Consider the following 17,775-nt stretch of genomic DNA (forward strand, 5'->3'; position numbering starts at 1 on the left):
ACGGTTGGCCTGGAGAAGCCTCAAGGGTGGCCTGGTCTATCTGTTCCTTGTGTAGGCACCTCCTTCACACAGCCCTTGTGAGGGGTCAGGGTCATGGGTTTCACTCGTTATTCAGCACGTGTTTACCATGCACCCCTGTGCACTGTGGCAGGCTCAGCAGTGACATGGTAAACACGGCAGATCTGAGCCCTCCATTGTGGAAATGGAAACACAGATAGAACACTTGTTGACCATTGTGTCAGCTGCTATGGATCACACAGGATGCTGTGTGAGTTTAGACACACTTTTGTCCAGCTGAAGGGTCAGGGAAGACATCCTGAAGGCATGGGTTCCAGGTTGAGAGATCGTTCCTCCTTTGACCAGTGATGTGGAGGAAGGGCCGTGAGAAGTCCACCAGCCTTACCAGCCGTGTGGGAAAAGGCAACTGGAACACCTGGGGAACCTGTAATTCATCATCCCACCCTAGCATGTAAAACACTCTTGTAGGACTCTGCAGCGAGTTTGCGTGGGGATGGGGTGAGGAGGGGTAGGTAAAGCAGTGGAGCTGACCCCTCCTATGCCAAGGAGGAGGTAGACTGGGGCCAATGTGGGGGTGGGGAGCAGAGGGCGGCATTAGCACAGATCATGCGTTGATGAGTCTACAGTCATGGATTGTCGATTGGCCGATGGGAGCTGGAAGAGTTCCCATCTTGTGTCTCCCAGGAAAGGGCACTATTTGCCTGCGTAGAATCAGGGACAGGGCAGCTGATGGTCACGGCATGTGGGGAGGGCTTGAGGCTGGCCCTGTGGAGAGTGACAGCAGGGACTGGGAAACATGGTGAGATTGGCAGGCGTTGATGAGGCCCTGAGGCTGGTGGTGCCATTGGTGACAGGCCGTCCTGGAGAGTCGGGTGAGGCAGGTAGGTGGAGCCAGCCTCTGTGGTCGTAGTCACCATCCGTTATTCTGTGTTCTGGGCTTTGCAGCAACACACAAGTTTATTCTCTTTTCTGCATGGCAGCCCTCCAGCTGTTAAAAGACACTCTCAAACCTCTCCTTTGACTTCTATTTTCTATGCTGAACACCTTCTTTTTTCTTTTTCTTTTTTGTTGGAGACAGAGTTTTGCTCTTCTTGCCCAGGCTGGAGTGCAGTGGCGTGATCTCGGCTCACTGCAACCTCCACCTCCTGGGTTCAAGCAATTCTCCTGCCTCAGCCTCCTGAGTAGCTGAGATTACAGGCATGCGCCACCACACCCGGCTAATTTTGTATTTTTAGTAGAGACAGGGTTTCACCATGTTGGTCAGGCTGGTCTCAAACTCCCGACCTCAGGTGATCCGCTTGCCTCGGCCTCCCAAAGTGCTGGGATTACAGACATGAGCCACCGCACCCGGCCTGCTGAACACCTTCTTAATCCCATCAACAATCTGGCCTTTTTATATCTGCAGTCTCCCTTTCGGTCCCTGGAGAACTCAGTGGAATTTATGGTCCTGCAGATCTTAGTTCTGCTGCTCTCTCTGCCAGTGTCCTACTCCTCTGGCATTTTATCCTGGTTCGTCTGTCAATGTTTTACTGCACTGTCTTGGAAGGCAGGCAGGGTGTAGAGAGAGGCATTGAAAACCAATTACCTTAAATGTGGGTCCTATTCCCAACAATGTCTCTTAAAACCTGGCCCTTGGCCGGACACAGTGGCTCACGCCTGTAATCCCAACAGTTTGGGAGGCCAAGGTGGGCAGGTCACTTGAGGTCAGGAGTTCAAGAAAAGCCTGGCCAACATGGTGAAACCTCCTCTCTACTAAAAACACAAAAGTTTGCCGGGCAGGGTAGCAGGTGCCTGTAATCCCAGCTACTCAGGAGGCTGAGGCAGGAGAATCGCTTGAACCGGGGAGACAAAGGTTGCAGTGAGCTGAGATCGCACCACCGCACTCCAGCCTGGGTGACAGAGCGAGACTCCATCTCAAAAAAATCAAAAACAAAAAAAACAAAAAACAAAACTGGCCGTTTATCCTCTTGTGTGGAGACCCAGGCAGTTTCCGTAAACCTCTCCTAGTGCGTCTGTGCAGTCAAGTCTTTAGGGAACATTGATTGAAAGCGTGCTCTGCACCAGAAACTGTTTTAGGATGCAGAAACAAATAAATGTGTCCCCTTCTCAGAAGGAGAGAGATTTTATTGAGCCTTGGGGAAATGAGGGCTAACAGAATAAAAGGAAATGTTTTTAACATCTGTGTCTTAAAGACTTGCTTTCTGCTGTAGACTATTGTGTGTGTCTATCCCTGGAAGCAGTGCTTCCCTCACAACTGTTTAGTGAGCGGAGCTAGACATGTACACGTGGAGGCGTGGCAGCAAGTGAGGAGGCATGCAAGGAGACAAGGCCTCTGCCCTCAAACACAACGGGAGAGACTGTCGGTCAGCAGGAGGAGAGTAGAGGCTGTCAATGCTGTAAAGGAGCGGGCTGGGTGAAGCATTAGGGAGTGCTAGGCATGGGGCAGGATGTTGCATTTGGATAGGATGGTCAGGAAAGGCCTCTACAAGGGCAGTGATCTTTGAGCTGAAGCCTGGGAAGAGCTGCTGGAAGAGCATTCCAGGCTCAGGGAACAGCATATGCCAAGACCTCAACTGGGCAAGAGCTTAGATGTTCAAGAAGCCAGAAGTGACTAGGGCACTGGCTATGGCAGGAGTCCAGGGGAGCCATGGGGAGGCTGTCACGGGAGTCCAGGGGAGCCGTGGGGAAGCTAGCACGGGAGTCCAGGGGAGCCTGGCACGGGAGTCCAGGGGAGCCACAGGGAGGCTGGCATGGGAGTCCAAGGGAGCTATGGGGAGGCTGGCACGGGAGTCCAGGGGAGCCTGGCACGGGAGTCCAAGGGAGCTGCGGGGAGGCTGGCATGGGAGTCCAAGGGAGCCGTGGGGAGGCTGGCATGGGAGTTCAGGGGGGCCTTGGGGAGGCTGGCACGGGAATCCAGGGGAGCCTTGGGGAGGCTGGCACGGGAGTCCAGGGGAGCCTGGCATGGGAGTCCAGGAGAGCCTTGGGGAGGCTGGCACAGGAGTCCAGGGGAGCCGTGGGGAGGCTGGCATGGGAGTCCAGGGGAGCCTGGCACGGGAGTCCAGGGGAGCCACGGGGAGGCTGGCACGGGAGTCCACGGGAGCCGCGGGGAGGCTGCCGTGGGAGTCCAGGGAAGCCATTGACTGAGATGGAGACTGGAGACTGGGGAAGGCTGGGCCGGAGGTCAGGACATCAGGACCTCTGCTGTGGACATAAGGGATTTGACGGGCCTGTCAGGTGGCCGCATGGGAGTTGCAGAAGAGAGTTCTGTGGACTGGTCTGGAGCCCAGGGAAGAAGTCTTGACCAGAGGGGAAAATGAGGTCACCAGATACAGGTGACATTGGCACCCTGACATTGGATGAATCCACGCAGGGAATGTCTGTTCATTCAGCGCTGGAGCTTTGCACCAAGCCTCTGCCCTGCTCCAGGTAGTCCTCATCAGGGGATATCTGTGAACAAGGCAGAACAGATCTCTAATCTCAGGGAGCTGTGTGCAGAGTAGTGAACAGAGAAACGTGTCAGAGGGTGCAGAGCCAGAGAGGGTGAAGCAGGAGACACACGTGTCTCTTTAATAGGATGACAGGGAAGGCTCCTCTGAGGACGTAGCCTGGGCTGATTCCTGAAGCAAAGAGGCAACTAGTGCGAGAAGACCTTGGAGAGAGGCTCTGGAGGCAGAGGGCCCTGCACACCGAGGATCTGAGCAGCCAGGCTGGCTGTGTGGAGCACGGTGCGGGGAGCCCCCACCCGTCGGCTTTGTGGGCCCTGCCCATGGGGCTCTTTCAGTCCAGTGCTGTGGCCAGTCACAGAGGGCTATGGCCAAGCGAGGGAGGTCACTCTGGCTGCTGCTTGGAATATACTGGAGGGGGCAGGTGTGGCAGCTCAGCAGGGCCAGCAAGGATTCTGGGTGATCCAGGTGGGAGAAGACAGGATGGGGCGGGGTTGGTGGTGGGACTGCTTCCAAGGCAGAGCTGGCAGATTTGCTGCCACGTTGGTTCTGAGGTGTGAGAGGAATGAGTTGGAGATGATTCCTAGGTCTGTGGTCTATGCAGCTGGGTGAGTGGACATGCCGTGGATTGATGCAGAGAATCCTGGAGGCACGGGGAGAAGGAGGAGATGAAACAGCCTGCTGTGGCCCTGCCATGTCCTCTCCCCGCAGCGGAGAGCTGGCGTGGGAGGCGGGTGGCGGGTGTGCCTCTCAGGGAGCTGTGCGCCGGCAGCCACTGGCATGCAGACGGGAGCTCGCCTAAGGAGATTTGGGGAGGCCTTGTGTTCTGAAGAGGAAACGGCATCAGGAGAGAACAGGAGTTGGGGGGTCAGAGGAGTCGGAGGCCATATGGAGGGACACAACAGCTGCTGCGAGACCAGGGGCTGAGGCAGCTTCGACGGGCCTGAGTCTGCAGCATGGAGGCTGTGCACAGCCTCCTCATCAGCAGGGCCAAGGGATTGTAAGGGCTGAAAGAGGAGTTGACAGCAAGGATGGAGAGCTTTCAGGAGGAGTGTTTTTGTAAAAGAGAACAAAGAGAAATAGGTGGTGCCCAGAGGGACCATGTGGCCTGGTGGGAGTTTTGGGAGAGGGGCCGTGTGGCAGCACATTGGTGTGTGACGCGGGTGCCTGTGGAGGGAACACAGTGCTGGTGGGACAGAGTGCAGGCGGTGGCCTCAGTTGGGCCCTCTCATGGGCAGCAGTGTAGGGTTGACCAGAAACCGGGCCAGACTGTCTTCCAGAGGAAGGGCAGGGCACTGAGCACAGGGCAGGTGCAGGCAGGTCAGGAGGCTCAGAGGTAGAAGACGAGGGGTTCTCTTCCCATCGAGTCTGTGAACCTCTTCAGACCGGACAACATGTGTTACATCCAGAAAACCTCAGAGGCCCTAGCCATCTGCAACCTTGGGTTTGCTGTCCTGTGTATTTATGTTGCATTGTTTCACATGTCAGAGCCCTCTGCAGACCTGTTACTGTGTCCCCTATGAGTCTAGTGCTCAGGGAAGCCCTCCCTGGCAGTAGCACTTTGCCCTGGGGAGGGAGAAGGAGATGCAGCAATCTGTAGGTGTGGCGCCAGCATGTGGGTAAGAGCCAGGAGCCGGTTCTGGAACCCCGCCACCAGCACATCTGTTTGGATGGCCAGTGGGTGTTAGCTGTTGAGATCTCTGGCAGGGCTTCTGTGGATCCTTCTTCTCACTCAGCTTAGACTTTCAGGCTCCCATTTTGGGTGCTGTCAGCTTTCAGCATATCAGGTCTGTGGTACCATACATTATGCACAAAATCAAAAAACACTATTGTATAGCTAGAATTTGTTAGCCAGAAAACACTCCTTACATATCAACGTGGTCTATAAAGGGAATTAAAATTTTTTTAGGTAATCAATGAGGTTTTTGGAAATCATCTCTACCGAAATTAAGAAATTATGTTAATTTGTTTATGATTTTAGAATCCTGCAATACTTAGACCTTAAAAGTTGGAGCTTTAGTGTCAAATTCAGAAAGCACCAGCAAGTACTGCAGAATCGCACTGCAAGTGGATGGTGGCTGAGTCGGGGGCTTAGGACAATTTGTACCTGGCTCTAGATGGTTCTTCACAACTTCACTGCCTTTGACCAACCCACTCATCAGACATTTCCGTTCTTTTTATTTTTTAGAGACAGGGTCTTGCTCTGTCACCAAGGCTGGGGTGCAGTGGTGTGATCACAGCTCACTGCAGCCTTGAACAGCTGGGTTCAGGCGATCCTCCTCCCTCAGCCTCCCAAGTAACTAGGACTACAGGCATGCACCACCATGCCTGGCTAAATTTTTTAATTTGTAGAGATGGTGTCTCTCTAGGTCACCCAGGCTGTTGTCAAACTCCTGGGCTCAAGCAGTCCTCCCTCCTTAGCCTCCAAAAGTGCTGGGATTACAGGCATGAGCCACCATGCCCAGCTATTCAGCAGTTTTAGAGGCAGCCACTCCCAGGACCTTGCTCAGCAGTTCTCCTTTCCCTTCCTCCAGGGGAAGAGTCCGCCTGGGGTTCAGGATCTCGCCTTCTCACGCCCACTCAGATGCACCACCTTGATCTGAGCTCTTTGAGCCTCAGATGGCGCTTCCAGATGCTGATGTGATTGTTCACACAGGTCAGCACAGTGTTATGAGACAGGCTGAGGACCTCATCTTATTTATTTTTTATTTTACCCAGAGCATCAAACACGATGTCTTACAGAATGTAGGAATCACTAAATGTTTGTTAACATGAGTGCTTTAGTTACATAAGATGCACCAGTCAAAATGGACATGACAAGAGATTTTTCAGGGGTCCTACAAATAGAAGGAAAACATTTAAAAATTGGATCGCCAAGAGAAACTGATTGACAGGAAAGGCAGGAGGAAGAGGTTATGGGCTCCCTTGCTGGAATTTCTCTGGGTCGCTCTATTTAGAGGACCTCTCCAGAACAAACCCACCAAAGGCAGTAATCAGATACGATGCTGTTTATAGAGTTGTCCATAAAAGATCCACGATGTCAAAACACCCTTGGTTCGTCCTAACGATCATTGTTTCAAAGCTGAATTTGATATATAATATCCTCCTTGGACGCTATCCAAAGGGATTTAGTTACTGAGGTGCCAGAGGGACCTAGTGAGATTCTGGTGTGCAAAGAAACCCCACAAATAACTATCTGTTTGCCTATGTAGGTGGGCCCTGGGGGCGGCCTCTGGGGTTGGGTCTGCTGCTGTGTGCAGGGAGCGTGGGGACAGGCACAGCACAAGTTGGCCGAGGTCTGGTGGGGAAGCAGTGGCACGGAGGTGGCTCTCAACTGTCAGCTGCCTGTAGCCTCGTTCAGGACAGTTGAGCACTTATGGGGACTTAGTGTCACAAGCATTGCTTTTGTGCTGCACGTAGGTTATCTCATTAATTCCTCACTTCAGCCTTTGAGATGGGAGTTACTCTGCCTGGTTTACAGAATGGGAAACGGGTCCAGAAAAGTTCAATAATTGCACATACCACGTACCCACTAAGTGTCAGGGCTGGACATCGAGCCCAGGGCTAGCTCTAAAACCAGTGCTGTTTCTGCTTTTCACAATCTGAGAAGTATTTGGGAGAAGGAATCAGCCAGGCATAGGGCTGAACTGAAATGCTTACATGTGAACTCTGGTAGCATCCTGAAAAATAACGAGAACTCAGATTGCCAGTGGGAGTGTAGATTGGTATAATCACATTTAAAAAGCTTGAAGTTGTCTTCTAAACTTGAATATGCTCTCAGTAACCCAGCGATTACCCCACACCCCACCAACTGCATCCTGAGTGTCCGTGACAGACTCTGACACCTGTGGGCTAAGGGGTATGCACAGAAATGCTCATAGCACAGTTGCTCAAAATAGCTTTAAAAAATAATAATTGAAATATCCATCAACAAGAAAGTGAATAAATAAATTGTGGAATACATTAAGTCCTCGTTTAATGTCATTGATAGGTTCTTGGAAACTGCGACTTTAGCAAAACAACATATAACAAAACCAGTGTTTTTCACTCACCAGTGTTGTTGAAGGAGATTATGTTATCTGAGGACCTGCTCTATGTCATTTCGCTTACAGTTGTAGTTTCCAAGAACCTGTGGATGCTGAGTAGGACGTACTGTACCATTCAGCAGTCGAAACGAATTAGTGCGACAGCTTCTTTTTATCAACAAGGATAAATCTGAGAAACATAGTGTTAAGTGAAAAAAAGCAAAAGAGTACAATTAGCATCATACATTTTAATAAAAAGGAAACATAAACAAAACTAAGTTATATTGTCTTTAGAGATACATAGATATGTGATTAAACCAACAAAAAAGTGAGGAAATGATCAAGGCAAAATGCAGTCCAGTGGTTCCATCCGGGGCACAAGGGGGCAGGAAGTGTTGGGAGCACAAGAGAACATTGGTTGGGTGACTGACGATTTATTTCCTAAGTTTGGGGATGGGTTCCCAGGTGTACCTTTCCTTGCTAGGCTTCATAACTGCATGGATATACAGTGTACTGTGTCCATAACTGCATGGATATACAGTGTACTGTAACCATAACTGCATGGATATACAGTGTACTGTATCCATAACTGCATGGATATACAGTGTACTGTGTCCATAACTGCATGGATATACAGTGTACTGTGTCCATAACTGCATGGATATATGTACATATACACAGCTGTGCATAACAACATTGACGGACTGCATGTCATTGACGGACTCTGCATGTATGACAGTGGTCACAGATGATTATAATGGAGCTGAAAAAATGCCAATCAGCTGGTGTCTTAGTGCCACACATTACGTTTTCTGTGTTTAGATAGACAAACACTCATCATTATGTTACAGTGTTAAGTACAGTCATATGGAGTACAGGTTTGCAGTCCAGGGGCAATAGGCTAGACTAAGCTTGTCCAACCCATGGCCCAACACAAATTTGTAAACTTTCTTAAAATGAGATTTTTTGGCCAGGCGCGGTGGCTCATGCCTGTAATCCCAGCACTTTGGGAAGCCAAGGCAGGTGGATCACTTGAGGTCAGGAGTTCGAGACCAGCCTGGCCAACATGGTAAAACCCCATCTCTACTAAAAATACAGTTAGCTGGGCATGGTGGTGCACACCTATAATCCCAGCTACTTGGGAGGCCGAGGCAGGAGAATCACTTGAACCCAAGAGGCAGAGTTTCCATTGCATTGAGCCCAGATTGCGCCATTGCGCTCCAGCCTGGACAACAAGAGCAAAACTCTGTCTCAAAAAAAAAGAGGTTTTTTTGGTGATTATTATTATTATTATTATTTTTAGCTCATCAGCTATCGTTAGTGTATTTTATGTGTGGCCCAAGACAATTCTTCTTCTTCCAATGTGGCCCAGGGAAGCCAAAAGATTGGACACCCCTGGGCTAGACTATGTGGGTGTGTCATAGGCTGTGCCATCTAGGCTTGTGTAAGTACGCTGTATGATGTTCACACAACGAAGACATCGCCTAATGACATATTTCTCAAACATCCCCGTCACTAAGTGACCTGTGACTCTATATATAGCATATTCTTTTGTTTGTGTTAGATATTTCATAATTTCAGAATGAAAAAATATCAAGCTTGGGGGCAGGAAGGGACATTGGTGCCTCTGATGGGTTTAGAGAAATTCTGAAAAGGCAACAATATAGATGGGTTGCTGTGAAGCTCATTCATTCAGGATGTGGAGTGAGCACAGCAATCAGATGTCAGAAGCAACAGAATCAGAGCAGGGAAAAAGATGAGCAGACCTGGATTCTTCACATTCTGCCTCAGTTTCCTCTCCTCCAAAACGGGAGTTGTAATACAGTCATGTGTCACCTAACAACAGGGATATATTCTGAGAAATGCATTGTTAGGTGACATCTTTGTTGTATGAACAGCATTGAGTGTACTGACAATCATAGGTGTAGGTACAGCCTACTTCACACCTGGGCTAAATGGTACAGCGTGTTGCTCCTGGGCTACAGACCTGTACCACATGTGACTGTACTGAATACTTTAGGCAGCTGTAGCACAATGGTAAGTATTTGTATGTCTAAACATAGAAAAGGTACCATAAAAATATGGTATTATAATCTTATGGGACCACTGTTGTATTTGCAGTCCATCGTTGACTAAAATGGTTTGTTGTTGTTGTTTTTGAAGCAGAGTCCTGCTCTGTCACCCAGGTTGGAGTACAGTAGTGGCACTATCTCAGCTCACTGCAAACTCTGCCTCCCAGGTTCAAGCGATTCTCCTGCCTCAGCCTCCCGAGTAGCTGGGACTACAGGCATGCACCACCATGCCTGGCTCATTTTTGTATTTTTAGTAGAGGCATGGTTTCACCATGTTGGCCAGGCTAGTCTCAAACTCCTGACCTCAGATGATCCGCCGCCTTGGCCTCCCAAAGTGCTGAGATTGCAGGCATGAGCCATTGCACCCAGCCTGAATAAAATGTTATGTGGTGCATGACTGTATCTGCCACACATGGTTGTTGTAACGATTAGACATGAGAGTGGGATCAAGTGCCAGACGCAGTGCAGGCTGCGTGAGTACTCAGTGAATGGTTCCCTGTGTGCTAATGGGGCACACACCTGTGAGGGTGTGGTAGGGCCTCTGTCGGTACAGGGATGACAGTGTGGTTTAACTGACAAAAAACAAACAGTAGAAAGGGTGAAAAATCAATTATTGTCTTAGCCAAAAAATTCTTGTTGTACTTAATATTAAGGGTTGACAACCGCATTACTTTAAATCGGTCCATGTCTGTTTTTTGTTCTTTCTTTCTTTCTTCTAATTTTAGTACTGGGAAATTTGGTGCTTGTTTTATACCAGGACTCTGTAAGCAAAGTGATCTAACCTTGTATGCGTCACGGCCTGGGCTCCGGCTGTGGAAGGCTGATGTCCACGGGACTGTTCAAGCCACATTTATCTTAAAAGATGCTTTTGCTGGGGGAGTCAAGCCTTTTGAACTGCACCCGCGTCTGGAATCCCCCAACAGTGGAAGTTGCAGCTTACCTGAGAGGCACCTGGGGCTTGTTTCATGTTTCTTTCAAGAAGGCTGGGTACTGAGTTGGAATGAATATAGTATCTATCTCCTAGACACAGTCAACCAGGTAAGTGAAGGGACGCCGCCATATCTTCTGTGTCTGTAGGCAAGAGAATGTATCTCTATAAACTGTTCTGCTCAGGGCTCAGAATGCTACCAGGAGCAGTATTGATTTACACTTTACTTTTTCCTTTGGGCCAGTCAAGGAAATAAATGAAGGTTTGGTAATTTTTATAGATTTGAAAAAAAAAATTTGGTTTTGACATTTAGGTCCAATTCTCTGCCGAGAAATTATGTATGTTTTTTGTATATAAACACAAAATTAAACTTGTTCTTTTTGTTATTGTTGTTGTTGTTGTTGTTGTTGTTGAGAAAGAGTCTCGCTCTGTCACCCAGGCTGGAGTGCAGTGGCATGATCTCGGCTTACTGCAACCTCCACCTCCCAGGTTCAAGCGATTCTCCTGCCTCAGCCTCCTGAGTAGCTGGGATTACAGATGCATGCCACCATGCCCGGCTAATTTTTGTATTTTTAGTAGAGACAGGGTTTCACAATGTTGGTCAGGCTGGTCTTGAACTCCTGACCTCGTGATCTGCCCGCCTTGGCCTCCCAAAGTGCTGGGATTACAGGCTAGTATGTCAGTCACCCAGGCTGGAGTGCAGTGTGCAGTGGTGCAATCTGGGCTCACTGCAACCTCCACCTCCCGGGTTCAAGCAATTCTCCTGCCTCGGCCTCCCAAGTAGCTGGGATTACAGGTGCGCACCACCACACCTGGCTAATTTTTTTGTATTTTTAGTAGAGACGAGGTTTTACCATGTTGGCCAGGCTGGTCTCGAACTCCTGACTCAGGTGATCCGCCTGCCTCGGCCTCCCAAAGTGCTAGGATTACAGGCGTGAACTGCCGTGCCCAGCCTTGTTCTTTGTAATCTATTTGGGTCATGTTTTTTCTGACTACCAAATTACTATGAGCACATACAGTGACAACTCAAATACACAGAAACAGTAGCAGAGGCTGGGCGTGGTGTCTCACGCCTGTAATCCCAATACTTTTGGGAGGCTGAAGCGGGCAGATCACCTGAGGTCAGGAGTTCAAGACCAGCCTGGACAACATGGTGAAACCCCGCCTCTACTAAAAATAAAAAAATTAGCTGGGCCTGGTGGCGCACGCCTGTAGTCCCAGCTACTTGGGAGGCTGAGGCAGGAGAATTGCTTGAATTCAGGAGGCAGAGATTCTAGTGAGCCGAGACTTCACCATTGCACTCCAGCCTGAGCTACAGAGCAAAACTCCATCTGAAAAAAAAAAAAAAAGAAACAGTAGCAGAGAACTTTAGTTCCTGAGGAGGGGCCCTTCCCTCAGCGTGCTTTCTTTCCTCTTATTTTGCCCTTGTCTTCTTACTCAAATGGAGCCACATCATTTTGCCACTTGGGTTTTTGTTTTGTCTTGTTTTTGATTTTGATTTTGATTTTGTTTTTGAGACGGAGTCTGGCTCTGTCGCCCAAGCTGGAGTGCAGTGGCGCGATCTCGGCTAACTGCAAACTCCGCCTTCCGGGTTCACGCCATTCTCCTGCCTCAGCCTCCCGAGTAGCTGGGAGTACAGTCACCCGCCACCACACCCGGCTAATTTTTTGTATTTTTAGTACAGACTGTGTTTCGCCATGTTAGCCAGGATGGTCTCGATCTCCTGACCTCGTGATCCACCCGCCTCGGCCTCCCAAAGTGCTGGGATTACAGGCGTGAGCCACCGCGCCTGGCCGCCACTTGGTTTTTTTGTTTTTTGTTTTTTATTTTCAGTTTTCTTTACTTAGCAACATATCTTGGGCAAATTTCCAACATCATTAAACTCATGGTAGGAAACAATTTCTGCTTAAACCAAGATGATAACAGATTATCATTAGAGACAGATTTAGAAACTTTAAACAAAGCTGTTTAGTTTCAGTTTCTCCTTGTTTTAAGAGCAGAGCTTTTGCTCTTTTTAAAATAATCTCCCTGCCTCACCCTCCCAACTCCTCACCCGCAGACTCTAGACCAGGCCCTGTCCTGTTCACATTCTTCCATTCTGAGCTCAGCAGGCCTCTGACAGGCATCCTTTCCTCTTATAAGCAGAGCCTCACTATAGAAAATAAATGGTTTTCGGCCAGGCGCAGTGGCTCACGCCTGTAATCCCAGCACTTTGGGAGGCTGAGGTAGGTGGATCACCTGAGGTCAGGAGTTCAAGACCAGCCTGGCCAACATGGTGAAACTCCATCTCTACTAAAAATACAAAAATTAGCCAGGCATGATGGCATGCGCCTGTAGTCCTGGCTACTCGGGAGGCTGAGGCAGGAGAATTGCTTGAACTTGGGAGGCGGAGGTTGCAGTGAACCAAGATCACGCTACTGCATTCCAGCCTGGGTGACAGAGCAAGACTTAATTTGAAAAAAAAAAAAAGAAAAGAAAGGGTTTTCTTCTTTGGTGTGTGTCAGCAGAACATGAAGTTCATCTTCTCCTCATTGAATTCTTCTGAATTATTATCAGCCGTGCCTGGTAACACTGGTTTGGCAGAAAGAAAACTGGCCCGGGGTGCGGGGGCAGAACTACACTCAACTCTTCTAGCCTGGTTCTGCCTTTAACCAAGAGTCTCTTATCGGCCTGAGCCTGGTTTCTTTTCCTGTAAAATGGGGTGGAGTGGAAGAAGCATCGACTTAGGGGAATCACCAAGGTGCTTTGAGTTTGTTCATTTTATAAGGGATATCCTGAAAGGTATTTTTGCACCCTTTCCTCAGTTACAGAGAACTTCTTTCTCTGGATACCTTTTGAACTTATGTGCGCTTATTAATTAGTAGCATCAAGATGCTTTGTAACTGCGCATTGGTTCTTTCATCTGAGCATTTACCCGATGCTTTACCCAGTAGGTATAATTAACTTCATTTTATAAGCAGAGAAATGGAGACGGGGGACCATCTGGGACAGATGTCACAGTCACCCTCAGAGTCTGGACCACCCAGTGGCAGCATGACTGGCAGCTTTCAGAAACAATTGTTATGTTTGCAGCTGTCCATCAGTTATTTAAAATTAGCCAAAAACATAGACTCTCCTTCTACAACAGACTAGTCTCTTATTTGCACTGTCGACAGTAAAGCAAAGACTTGCTTTAAGTCAATGTGGGCTCGGGATGTCCTGTGTTTTGTTGCCATCCGCTTTCAGATAATGCTGGAGGAACCTCCCCTCCCTTCATGTATTCATTCAAAACCCATGAGTTGCAGTGCATACTGGCCTCTCCTGCAGGAATGCACACAGTAGGGGGACTAGACGTGTCTGCACGTTATTTCAGCCCAGGAGTGGGGCGCCAAGCAGAGGTTTGGATGAGGTGCTGCGAGCCCTGAGAGCCCTGGGCGTTGCAGTGGAGGACGAGCTTGTCAGAGGCTGCTTCTCACAGAGGTGGCATCTGGAGAGAACTGGAACTCCCCCAGCAAACATGGATAGGAAAGGAATTCGAGCAGAAAGAGAAGCACATGCATGCACCTTGGAGGAACAGGGCTGGGACTGGGCTGGGAGGGCCGGTGCACCTGCAGCAGGGACGAGGGCAGGGTGGCACGTGGGTCGGAGATGACTGAGGCCCCACCCTGCCAGGGGACCCCTCAGATCCTGCTTACCAATCTGTCAGATGTTACCTAACTTTGGATTGAATTGGAATTTTCAGAAAGTTGCCATAGTAAAGTGCAGTTATCATTTGACTGATTTGGACTCTCACACATGCATTTTTATGCTTTGAGCTGTTACCATAGTTTAGTTTTCTGATTTTTTTTTTTTTTTTTTTTTTGACAGGCCACAATTGCTGGTTTGGAAGGATCCGGCGATATTGTGTCTGTTTCGTGCACAGAAAATGAAATATTTTTCTTGAAAGGAGATAGGAACATTATAAGAATTTCAAGCAGGCCTGAAGGATTAACATCAATAGGTTTGTATTTATTATAAAATGTACCATGTATATGATGGGAAGTACTATACTCTGTTGTTTGTAATTGCAGTTAATAATTGATCAAACTTACCATTGGGCCAGGCACGGTGGCTCACGCCTGTAATCCCAGCACTTTGGGAGGCCTAGGTGGGTGGATCACTTAAGCTCAGGAGTTTAAGACCAGCCTGGGCAACATGGTAAAACCCTGTCTCTACCAAAAATACAAAAACTAGCCAGGCGTGGTGGCGTGCACCTGTGGTCTCAAGTACTCAGGAGGCTGAGGTGGGAGGATCGCTTGAGCCTGGGAGGCAGAGGTTGCTGTAAACTAAGATTGCACCACTGCACTCCAGCCTGGATGACAGAGTGAGACCCCATATCAAAAACAAAACCAAAAACTTACCATTATTTTGCTAAACTATTGCAACTTTATTTGAACATGGAGGATTTGGAGGGTTTCCTCTGATTCTTTTTTTTTTTTTTTGAGATGGAGTTTCGCTCTTGTTGCCCAGGCTAGAGTGCAATGGTGCGATCTCAGCTCACCGCAACCTCTGCCTCCCAGGTTCAAGCTATTCTCCTGCTTCAGCCTCCCGAGTAGCTGGGATTACAGGCATGCGCCACTACGCCAGGCTAATTTTGTATTTTTAGTAGAGACAGGGTTTCTCCATGTTGGTCAGGCAGGTCTCAAACTCCCAACCTCAGGCGATTCGCCTGCCTCCGCCTGCCTCCGCCTCCCAAAGTACTGGGATTAAAGGCGTGAGCCACTATGCCCGGCCGCTCCTCTGATTGTTAAAATAGTGTTTACAGTACATTTCTTGAAAGTCACCTACTTTAAGGCTTACATCAGATAGTCTCACATTTAGTGGAGTTGCTTTCATGGTTGTGGAAGATGGGAAGATTGAGAAAGGAGGAAGGAAAAATCAGAAACCACTTTACTGATCCCTGCTCTCCGTCTGAGGCAGTATGTGGAATTAATGCTCCAAAAGACATAGATTTGCATAAAGTTTTAGAATATTTAAATCTGTCATCTGGGACATACCGTTTACCCTTAACTCAGTTCTTCCTTGTAGGATTTATTTTTCTCTGTGCTTTTGATATTTTTTGGTAATTCATACAAGCCCAAATTTTAATGAGCAAAGAATCCTAATATGTGTCCTCTTGCGGACATCCACGTACTTTATATATTTGGGTTCCTCAGGGAACTTGTTCCTAATAGTGGCAACAACAGCCATGTGGGCCCCATCACCCTCCTCCTCACTACCATTACCTCTGATGTCAGAGAGGGCAAATTGGGGTGAATATTCCAAAACATAATTTGTATAAGAAGTGAATAAGCTCTGACTCTTGAGTTTATGAGCTGGGGGCCCCTCAGACAGTGTCATCAAAGGGGCAGCATGGCTTTCAGGAAGGGTGGTGACTTGGAGCCACCAGGCTAAGCTCTGGACCTCTGCTGCCCATAGAGCTTTCTGCTCTCATCTGCCCTATCTGGTAGGCAGTCCCTGTCCATGTGTGGCTGCTGAGTACTTGCAATATAGCAAGTGCAGCTGAGGGATGAATTTTACATTTTGTTTAATTTTTTTTTTTTTTTTTTTTTTGAGACAGAGTCTTGCTCTGTATCCCAGGCTAGAGTGCAGTGGTGCAATCTCTGGTCACTGCAACCTCCACCTCCTGGGTTCAAACGATTCTCCTGCCTTAGCCTCCCGAATAGCTGGGATTACAGGTGCATACCACCACACCAGGCTAATTTTTTGTATTTTAGTAGAAAGGGGGTTTCACCATGCATCATGTTGCCCAGGCTGGTCTCGAACTCCTGAGCTCAGGCAGTCCTCCCACCTTAGCCTCCCAAAGTAATGGGATTGCAGGCATGAGCCATCGCGCCCAGCCTAAATTTTGTTCAATTTTGATCAATTTGAATTTCAGTAGTTACAAGTAGCTGGTGGCTGCCTATTGGACAGGGAGCTCTAGGCAAGATCTGCCATTAACTTATGTAATCTTCAGCAAGTCGCTTCAGAGCAGAGTCCTCCCCTCCAGTCTCCAGTGTACACTTCATTGCCTACAGTCTGCCCCTAACACATGCCCTCAATAGAATGTGGGTGCTTCAAGGGCAGGAATTCCTGTGTCTTATGGACTGCCATGTCCCAGCAGCTAGCCCTGTGTCTGGCACACGGAGGATCCCCGATAAAGAGAGGATGGCGAATGGATCAAAGTGGGCTGTGGTCTTGTGTTGAGGGTACTGTAGCTGGAACTGCTCTGGCCTGGTGCCCTGTGGTGTCGTGTTGCAGCAAAGATGAGTCCACTGCAGTGGGAAGCTCACTGGCCCTTGGTCTTGGGGACAGGAGACAGGGACTCACATGCCTGCTCTCACTCTGCGGTCTACTGGCCTTGATGCTGTGTGGTAATGGACTTCTCTGTCTTGAGTTTGTTCTAATGGAAAATTACCTTTCCCTCTTCCAGGAAACTTAATTACAGGTACACATGTATTTTTCAAATGCTCTTTGAGTAATCTTAAAGTATATTCAAGGCAGAGTCTTAGTATGAAGTATAACTAAGCTGTTTTGTTATACACAGGCATCTCTCATTTATAAATAATTTGTAAATTGAAGCGAGAAATGCTGTATTCTTAGTATTTTTTTACTTTTTTTTTTTTTTTTTTGAGACAGGTTTCACTCTGTCGTGCAGGCTGGAGTGCAGTGGCATGATCTCAGCTCATTGCAACCTCCACCTCCCAGGCTCAAATGATTCTCCCACCTCAGCCTCCCAAGTAGCTGGGACTATGGGCGTGCACCACCACACCCTGCTAAATTTTGTATTGTGGTAGAGATGGGTTTTCGCCATGTTGCCCAGGCTGGTCTCGAACTCCTGAGCTCAAGTGATCTCCCCACCTCGGCCTCCCAAAGTGCTGAGATTATAGGTGTGAACCACCGCACCCAACCTTTCCTTACTATTGAGTTGCTTTAAAAAGACAGCTATACGGCCAGGCACGGTGGCTCACGCCTGTAATCCCAGCACTTTGGGAGGCTGAGGCCAGCAGATCACAAGGTCAGGAGATTGAGACCATCCTGGCAGACACGGTGAAACCCCGTCTCTACTAAAAATACAAGAAATTAGCCAGGCGTGGTGGCGGGCGCCTGTAGTCCTAGCTACTCGGGAGGCTGAGGCAGGAGAATGGCGTGAGCCCAGGAGGTGGAGCTTGTAGTGAGCCGAGATTGCGCCACTGCACTCCAGCCTGGGTGACAGAGCGAGACTCCATCTCAAAAATAAATAAATAAATAAATAAATAAATAAATATAAAAAGACAGCTATGGCAAATTAT

General features: G+C 48.6%; 1 protein-coding gene across 2 annotated transcripts in view; it reads left to right on the plus strand.

Annotated features, from left to right (window-relative positions):
- The window catches only part of TECPR2 (tectonin beta-propeller repeat containing 2), a 141,444-nt gene that overhangs the window by 51,096 nt on the left and 72,573 nt on the right, over positions 1-17,775 (plus strand). For both annotated transcript variants that reach the window (XM_054449317.2, XM_063652074.1), the window contains exons 6-7: positions 10,284-10,596; positions 14,333-14,465. In XM_054449317.2, the coding sequence (XP_054305292.2) occupies positions 10,284-10,596; positions 14,333-14,465 (446 nt within the window). The remainder of the gene's footprint in view (positions 1-10,283; positions 10,597-14,332; positions 14,466-17,775) is intronic.

The sequence above is a fragment of the Pongo pygmaeus genome, chromosome 15 (assembly GCF_028885625.2).
Source record: "Pongo pygmaeus isolate AG05252 chromosome 15, NHGRI_mPonPyg2-v2.0_pri, whole genome shotgun sequence".
NCBI lineage: Eukaryota > Metazoa > Chordata > Mammalia > Primates > Hominidae > Pongo > Pongo pygmaeus.